Raw genomic sequence first — 8,850 nt, 5'->3', positions numbered from 1 at the left:
GGAACTTTCTACGCAGCCGGTGTTAAGCCGGGCTCAGGTTCCACTGGGCGCTGCCTGGCCTGGGGTAACTTCTCCGGGCGCCAGGCTGTGATGTAAAGCAGCTTTGCGCAACGCCGTGTGGAAAGGGCAGGGATCCGGCAGCGGTGCCGTGAGGAGCTCGCCCGAGGGGCAGCAGCGTCGGAGGGGCTGCCAAGGGGGGGCACCCCCAGCACAGAGCGAGTAAGAGCTCTCACCGCATTCGGTCTGACTGCTGCTCCTTCAGCTCAGGTGTTCCTGCTTTTCCAAAGGGCTCGGGGCTCTCTTCTTTAGCCTAATAAACCACACTGACTTTCCACAGACGGAGCTTAGGGTAAGTGTTTGGCAGTGCGAGCTGCTCCTCTTGCTCCTGCTCCTCTTGCTCCTGCTCCTCTTGCTCCTGCTCCTGGAACAAAGGCTGGCAGGGGGCTCCGGCAGCCAGAGAGAAGTGACCGCTGGGTGCCAATGGTGCCTTATGGCACAGGGTCATCCCCCCTGCCCTGCAGCAAAGATTAAGTAATGCCTCAAAAAAATTGTACGATGAAGAGAACACTGTGGGAAGCGTGTTCCTTCGAATCTGTGGCTTTTTGGTTAGTTTTCCTGAACATCCCAATGTGAAAAATGAATGGAGTAGTCTAGAAATCCAGTCGCACAGCAGCTGGGTTAACTGGGAAAGTGAAATTGGGAAGGCACCTCCCAAGATAATTTTTTAACTAGTCATAAGCAATGAGTATGCTCTATCATGCATGTGACATGCTACCAGAAGGGCTGGGGAGGTGGAGAGGGGCCGGGAGCACAAGGGACAGCAGCACAACTGTGCTGCCTATACAGTAATTTAGAGGATGAGCTGGGATTTAATGGGGAACAACAATCCTTGAGTGAAGGCACAAGGACAGAGATATACAGCAGGTCCTCCCCTGCATGCCTTTGGAGAGTAGTTTCAGGCTTGACCTGCAGGGCACTCCACAGGAAGACATTTAGATGTCCTAAGTGACCATCACAGCAACTGAAACTCCATTTGCAAACTCAGCTGTTAGATAGAAGCCTACAGCCTGGGAATGTAGATATCCATGTTAGCAGGCAGACATGCTTAGCAAGGTATGTCTAGTTACCAAGTACCTGCACATCTCAGTTTTTGTATGTGCAAGAGAGTGGTGATACTGCAAACTGGGATATTATTAGGCATGAAATACTTGAGGACCCCTCAGGGGAAAGAATATGGTTATACATTGTAAATTAGGCCGGGAAAGGGCCAGGTCTTGAACTGATGGATTTAAACACAAGCACTTCCACCCTGTGTAAAGTGTTGCTGAGACAGACATTGCTCTGTGTCCTCTCAAAAGGCTCAGGCTACCAGAATTACAATACCTGACAGACTGGTGTGACTCAAAGAGCCTTGGAGAAAGAAAGCAATAAGTAGGGCTTGGGTACTAGCAAGGCTGATAGCACTTTGCCCATCTTGAAATGGGCAAAAGAGAGTGAACAAAGTTACAATAAACAAGGAATTACTAGTGGAATAAAAGTACAGCTCTGCATGACAGCATTTTGGCTGATGATGTGTTACAGGTGCATAATTTTCAACACATTTCAATCTGGATTTCAAATACACAGATTAAAAGTCATAAAACAGAAATCTGAAGAAGGTACAGCAGAGCAATTAGTTTTCAAAAAGTTTGATATCGGAAAAGAGGGAATTCTAAAAGTATAAAATTTATCAGAGGGTATAATTTGTCAGTGTGTGTGTGCCCATGACATTACGAATATGCATTGCATCCTTTGTGTTAAAACACCAGTGACATCCACATACAGTAAAATTCTCTGCTTCTTGTCAGGAAAAACAAGAGCAGCAGGTGGTCTTTTACCTCAGGAGAAGATTGCCTGCACAACTGAGTAAAACTCAGGCCTACCCTTTCTAACTCTGTATTCAGACACAGAAGGTGAAATGAAAATTGTTTCAGTGTGAGCACATTTGTATAAGGGAGCCTGGAGTGTGTTGGCCTAGAAGCTAGAATGAATGTTTGCACAGAGCTATGAAAACTCTGCTAGTGCTGAGTATTTTGCTGACTAGACACACAAAGCAATATCATTCTGTGTCTTGATCTTAAGAGAACTGTTTTCCAAACCCACTTCCTGCATAACAGCAGGCACATTGCTTAGCCCATCCATGTGTCAGCAAGGCTCAGTGCAGCAGTTTGCAGAGATGGCTCTGACCAGGTTCCAGGAACAAATGTTGTTGCATTTGTTGCAAAACAAGGTTTTGCAGAAGTAGCATGCTCTAGTTTGCAGGCATAACCAGCATCCACAACCCCTCCCATGGTAAATCCTTTGGGTACTGTGGTGGGTAATGGAGTCACATCTGTGATTGTCATTTCTCACCTGCTGCCATTGAAACCAGTGTCTATCTCATCCTGGGTTTTTTTGGGGGCAGAGTCAGACCAAACACCACTAAATACTGAAATTCCCACCTTTGTAACTCCAACGCAGCACTAGCGCGTCACCCTGTGATTAAGAGAAGCTGTACTTGAAACAGACTGACCAGTCTCCTTTCCTCCTCAGTTTTAATCTCAGCAGGCACCGTGGAGGCAATTTTCCACCATGAATCTGGTAGCACATCTTCTCTGCTTGTTGGCTTGCCTTACCATGGTGACTTGTGACCGGGTCTATGTCCACCCTTTCACTTTGTTCTGCTTCAATGAGACTGACTGTGACAAGCTGGAAAAATTGGTTCAGGAGGGAAAGACTATTGTCCCTGTCTCCATTGAGTCCCAAACCACACCTGAATATGAAGGTGACATAAATGACAAGAACAAGTTGGAAGCCCCAAGCCTCAACACCTGGGGCAAGGAGGAACGGGGCTACCTGAGTGGCTTGGTGTACGTCCTGGGCATGCGTCTTTACAGCGCGCTGCAGAAAGCACAGAGGGGCCAAAATGTGCTCCTGTCCCCAACCAGCCTCTACAGCTCCTTGGTGTCATTCTACCTGGGTGCCTCAAACCAGACTGCACTTGATTTGCAGGGTTTGCTGGGATTTGTTCCCCCCTCTGGAAACCTTGACTGCACTTCCACGGCAGTTGGAAAGAATTTCCTTTCCAGCCTGAGGACCATCGAAAGGCTTGTGAGGAGTGGGGATGAAGAGCTGCTCTTTTCCAAGACACTGAGCCTGTTCTCTGCCCCTGGCATACCCCTCTTCCAGCTGTTCATGGAGCACTTGCTCCCCAATGCCGATGCATTCTACGCCCGAGCTGTTGACTTTACAAATCCAGGAGAGGCAGCAAAACAAATAAATGCCTTTGTGGAGGCCAAAAGCGAGGGCCAGAGCAAGTGTTTACTGGCAGACATCGACCCATCTGCTGAGCTGCTGTTTGTGGTGGACGTCTGCTTGGCAGGTATGTGACAGCACTGCACATTTTGGGAACATGCTTGGGGAAGGACAGGCAGTAACCTTGCTCCTGGGAAGGAAGCAAGGTCACACCTGGTCAGTGAGGAAAGGGAAGGGCTCAGATGAAAGGCTGGACCTCTGCTCCCCACCACTGTACCAGGCTTCCTGCCTGCACTCTGCCATGAGCGAGCAAGGGCAACGGGGAGTGAGGAGGAGGGACATGGCCTCCAATAAATTTTCCTTGTCCAGGAAACAAAGGATTAGGAAAGGTGTGGAAAGGTGCATAAGAAAGAATTGCACAGCATTTCTGGCTGCAAAGGAACTAAAAGTCATGAGGGGCCTCCAGCAAGACTGATCAGGGTGTAGCTTTAAAGAAAACCAAAGGAGCTGGGGGTAGCAGGCCAGAGGTACAGATACAAAAAAGGCTAAAAAATACAGTGGACATGAACTCCTGTAGTGGATATTAAACACGGAAGTCTGGAGGAAAAATCTGGCTCAGGAAGCAACTGAACATCATTGGTTATGGAAGCAGGGCATCTTATACAAACCTAGAAGAAATAAGGCAATCCCTCATTGCCTAGGGTCATTCCATGCTGATGTCCCAGAAATCCCCCTGCACTACAACTGAGCCTTCTCTTCTGAGTGTAGCTGCTTTCCTAGATCCTCGTGGCTGAATGCAATACCAAAGACTGCACACTTCAGACAGCTTGTCTACCTGGGACTATATTTCAGAAAACTTACAGTGAGCCTTAAGTTCCTGAGTGGGCCTCTACTGCTAAAGGTAGGGTTGTGGTGCCCAGGAAATATTTTTGTGCCTCCATCTTTGCACCTCAAAATTGGATGTCAGGTTTTCTTTGCCTTTCATGGATGCTGTCATCCTCTCAGTGAGCTGTGGGCATCACTAGCTCATATGGACATAATCTAGCACAGAAATGATACTATAAAAGTAATTGTGTTACAGACTTGGGCATGGTCACAAAAGCAGAGTTTTCCTTTAGTAGAACAATTTTTTCCTCTTCTTCTGTATTGGAAACTTGTAATTTGTATAAGCTTAGAAACACATGTTCAAGGGTCTGTCTCGCTGAGTCAATTCTGGTGCATTTCAAGTGTTGCAATCCCCACACATGGGATAGACAAAACTGGCTCAAGAACAAATTAATTATACAAGCAATTATGTTCTAATAAACATAGAAGATGACTTTAGCATTCAGTTTGCCATTTGGCTGTGACAGGACATCCATGACAGCTGATGCTGTCATGCTTCATGTCTGTCCCTATAGCTGCAGAAAGGAAAACGTTTTTTCTCTAAAACAAATTTTATAAGCTCTGAGATGCTATTAACAGCCATAGCATTGACAAAGTGTCAGAAATCCATACAAAACAATAGCTAAATATTCCAGTGGTGTCAAGTGGTGTTCACGTGCATGCAGTTTTCTTCACATTTGTAGACTTGCTGCCAAGTGGGGCCTGCCAATTAGAATTCAGTGCAGAACATCAGGTGCAAGTTTCACTAAGGGCAGTAGTTTCTTTAATGCTAAACAGGATTATCTGCTTGTGGAAGGAGCTGACAGCTGATCAGGGAGCCAGAGAGAGTTAATTGATAAGGTCAACTTCTGAAAGGAATTTTACCAAATTTGGCCACCTTTGTTTGAAGGTCTTGTACAACTTTCATGCAAAAACTTGATGACTATCATTTTGCCCTGAATTAGGGACTGCTTTGAAAACAGGAAAAGCCATAGGCCCCTTACAAGCTACATTCATATCAACACTCTGCACATCTGATATTTTTGGTGGACCTTTTTTTTCTAACAAATCCCAATCCCCCACTTCGGCTGCTTTCTTTTTAACATGTTCCCAAAATTGTAAAGGGTGTCAAGCGATCACAGTCACTTGGCAGGGGGTAAGGTCCAAGGAGCAGCAGGCTTAGATTTATTACTGTATTTGCCACAAACAGATCCACACACTAGTTCAGATTGTCTTATCACCAGTGCTTCATCTTCCTCACTATCACTGTCAGGCAGTGGAGGATATATTGTTAATAACTTCGTTTGCTTGTGCAGTTCAGGTTGGGGGCAGCCAGCTTGACTTGTTCTTCAATTTGTTTCTCCTGTAAAGTTGTTTCAGCTAACTGCTGTGCTGGAGTAATGTATTTTGACTTAGCCCTCAATTCAGCTAACTGCTGCACAGGAGAGGGATACAGGTTTAACATAGTCCTTTGGGGACAGATACCGAGAGATGTTATCAGCTTGTCACTTGTTTCCCATAACAACAAACCCCGGAGAAACTTCCACAGAAGCAGCTCCAGCAGGCTCTGCTTCAGGGACAATCTCAGACTGAACTTCACTTTCCTGTTCTTCCCCTTCAGCTTCAGTCTTGGCTCTGATTCCTCCTCTGCCTCCCACTCCCTTTTATCCTGCTCTGTTTTCCAGTCTTTTAAGGTTTCATAAAGCAGCCTCCAAGTAGCAGCTAAATCTGTAGATGGCTTGTCCCCTTTAGATATCACATTCCACAGTCTTTTCCCAGTGTCTTTCCAAGCTCTGACACTAAAGGCAGTGCTTCCATTGTTTTCAAAGTCTTGAAGCTTAGCCCACAATAACACACTATGAAGGGCATAGTTGGAGGTCTCAATACCTTTTCTTGCCACCAAAGCTTTCCACGTAGATAAGACAGTATTTTCTTCACTTGATAAATTATTTCCCATTTTGTGCCAGTGGCTCACCTGTACTCCAGGTGTCAAAGTCAATTAGATCCAGACTGTCAGCTTCTCCACTGCTCTCAGCTTCGCTGGGCTCTGTCCCTGGCTGCACATCACCCTGCAGCCCAGCTGCAGATCACATTCAGTGTCACCAGATGTTGCTGTTGGGGTGGACACGACACACAAAGGGACGCAGCACACTTTAGAAGGCTAACTTCTGTTTATTATAGCAGCATTCTGCTCTTTATACACTCTACAAAGTTTACACTTTATTTATTGGTTACAATAGATCAACATAACATTCATTGGTGCAAAGCAGTCTCCACCACTGTTTTCAACTAACTTTCACAAAACTTTTCTAAAAACACTTTTTCCAGGTGCAGGTTTCTTCTTGCTTATCTTCTTCTCTTTCTTCTCTTCTCAGTCTCCATACCAACGCCTTGGTAAAATTCCTTTCAGAAGCAGACCTTATCAATTTACTCTCTCTGGCTCACAGATCAGCTGTCAGCCCCTTCCACATCTGCCCAGTTGGGCAGCAACATTGATTGATGGCAGTGAGAAGACAACATGTTGAAATGCAAAGCTGCACAGAAGTAGTGCAAGGTGAGAGCAAGGCCTCTCACAGTTATGAACTGGGAAAGGAATTTATTTTAAGGTCTAGTAAGTGTTTGAGTATGTCCTTTTTAACCTCCTTGGCTCAACCAACATTTTGGTATTCTGCTTACAACCTTCCCCATTGCTTTGTTTTGTAAGATGGTGAAGAGTGAGACCTCAGGCAGAGCTTGTGCTGCCTTCCCTCTCCTGAGCCCACCCAGCTGCCTGAGAGTGCTCCTGCAGCAAGGGCTGGCCCTGATGGATGTGCTTCCAAACATTCCATCGATGCACTCAAGGGACAGAGAGGAAACCAGACAGACCCTCTGCACAGGCCTGTGAGCCCCTGGGGATCATGTGGCAGCCTGGGAGGAAGAAGTCGACCAAGCAAGCAGAGACACTTTCCTGTCCCCAGGAAAGGCCACAAAGCCAGCAGAAACACAGCCAGCTTTAGCCACAGTCCTGATGGTCGTGGTCCGTGTGCTGTGAGCTTGATGCCACCAGAAGGCAGATTAAAAGGGAGAGACATATGATTACACTAGCTAAATGTGATTTTAAACATGTAGTCCTTCTTTAAGGCACCGAGTGTTGTTCTTAATAAAAAAAAACAGCTAAGGAGTAGAGGGGAGGAGGGAAGGAAGAGAAGAATCAATTTCTCCTTTCTTGGTCTGTTTTTCAGTGAATGTTAAGCAAGCCTCCCCGCTCAAAGAGCCTCAGGAGTTCTGGGTGGATTCAAGCACAAAGGTCTTGGTCCCTATGTTGTCTATCACCGGGATGTTCAAGTACAAAACCGATGCCAGTGGGACTTTTTCTGTGGTGGAAGTCCCCATCAGCAAGACGGCGCTGCTGATGCTGCTGCAGCCCATCAACGGCAGTGACCTGGAGCACGTGGAGTCCAAGCTGACCTGGCAGTCCTCAGCCTGGCTCCAGTGGCTGTCGCCAAGGTAGGGAAGGGGCACGTGCACCCTCCCATAGCAGGGATGGATGGATTGGGGTGAGCCACACAGGCCCGTCCGCTCACCTGGGCTTGGATCCTGCCAGGGAAGCTTTACTACTGAGCACAAAGAAGGGGGCATGACCAGGGGGCTCGCCACAAAGGAGCTCCACCTTGGTGGGATCATCTTTTTATCTGGGGGTATTTCAAGGAAAGGAGCAAGTCTCTGCATCCCACCCACGAAGTGGGATGATCTGGGGTTTAGCAGCAGAGCCTGGGTGAGTCCACACTTAGTAACAGGTACCCACTGTGTTCCTGCCCACACACCAAGCACTTGTTGCAGCTGTTTTCACATGACCATTCCCCAGCACTGCCCAACCACCATGCTTTCACAGTGAGCAAGCAATCACTTGCCTCTCTCTCTCCCTCTCTCTGCAGAGAAATTAAATTAACACTTCCAGCATTAACACTAGAAGACATCTCTGATCTACAGGAGCTTCTTGCAGATATGGAACTGCCTGGACTGCTGGGGAAGGGGGCAGATTTCAGTAGGATAAGCAATGCCAGTCTAACAGTTGGAAAGGTACAGTACATATCACTGGCATTCAAAACAATTATGTTTCCTGCACAATTTCAGCCTCCTAAACTGAATAAATTTACCTAGAACAAAGCAGTCAGAGCCATGTAGGGGACATGCTTAGTAGGACACTGAGTATCACATACAGTGTATGTTTTGGGTTTAGTAGAATAATGGTGATAACACAAGAGTTTTAGCTGTTGGCAAGTCGTGGGAGTAAAGAGTGAGCAGCTGTGCGGTACCTAGCTGCTGGCTGGGGTTAAACCATGACACAAGAGTAACAGGATTACAGACCATCTCAGTGTAAAAGCAGTTATACAGCTTTTGCATTTTAAGGACAGGTACTCCAACATAATTTTTAAACAACTGTGGAGTACAATGTGCTTTATCATTTACTCAGACTCTCATTTGTCCTGTCACAATCATGCTCTGATGACTCTAGAGTTACTCATATGTTTTTCCTTACAGGTAATAAATAAAGCCTTTTTCAAACTGGCCAGTGATGGAAGAGATCAGCCAGAAGACCCTGCAGTACAGAAGGAAGACGGGGTGTATCTGGATGTAACACTGAATAAGCCATTCCTTTTTGCTGTTTTTGAAAAGCAATCAAGGGCAATGATTTTTCTTGGCAGAGTAGTAAACCCTCTGCATGAGGATTAA

The 8,850-nt window shown here is 46.4% G+C and overlaps 1 protein-coding gene across 1 annotated transcript; it reads left to right on the top strand.

Moving 5' to 3' along the window:
- Positions 1–253: 253 nt before the first annotated feature.
- AGT (angiotensinogen) lies at positions 254–8,850 on the top strand. The gene is made up of 5 exons (XM_062489142.1): positions 254–349; positions 2,584–3,400; positions 7,359–7,623; positions 8,052–8,196; positions 8,659–8,850. Exons 2-5 carry the CDS (start codon positions 2,611–2,613, stop codon positions 8,848–8,850), a joined length of 1,392 nt encoding a protein of 463 aa, XP_062345126.1. The 5' UTR covers positions 254–349; positions 2,584–2,610.

Source organism: Cinclus cinclus, chromosome 3 (genome assembly GCF_963662255.1).
Source record: "Cinclus cinclus chromosome 3, bCinCin1.1, whole genome shotgun sequence".
In the NCBI taxonomy this organism is placed as follows: Eukaryota; Metazoa; Chordata; class Aves; order Passeriformes; family Cinclidae; genus Cinclus; species Cinclus cinclus.
Note: the sequence above shows the minus strand (reverse complement) of the source record. Positions and strands in the feature narration are given on the sequence as shown.

Bases quoted from the DNA above. Each gene is read 5' to 3' on its own strand.
- AGT (XM_062489142.1), top strand. From the start codon at position 2,611: ATGAATCTGGTAGCACATCTTCTCTGCTTGTTGGCTTGCCTTACCATG. The intron at 7,624-8,051 runs GTAGGGAAGGGG...CTCTCTCTGCAG, and splicing joins CTCCAGTGGCTGTCGCCAAG to AGAAATTAAATTAACACTTC. The intron at 8,197-8,658 runs GTACAGTACATA...TTTTCCTTACAG, and splicing joins CCAGTCTAACAGTTGGAAAG to GTAATAAATAAAGCCTTTTT.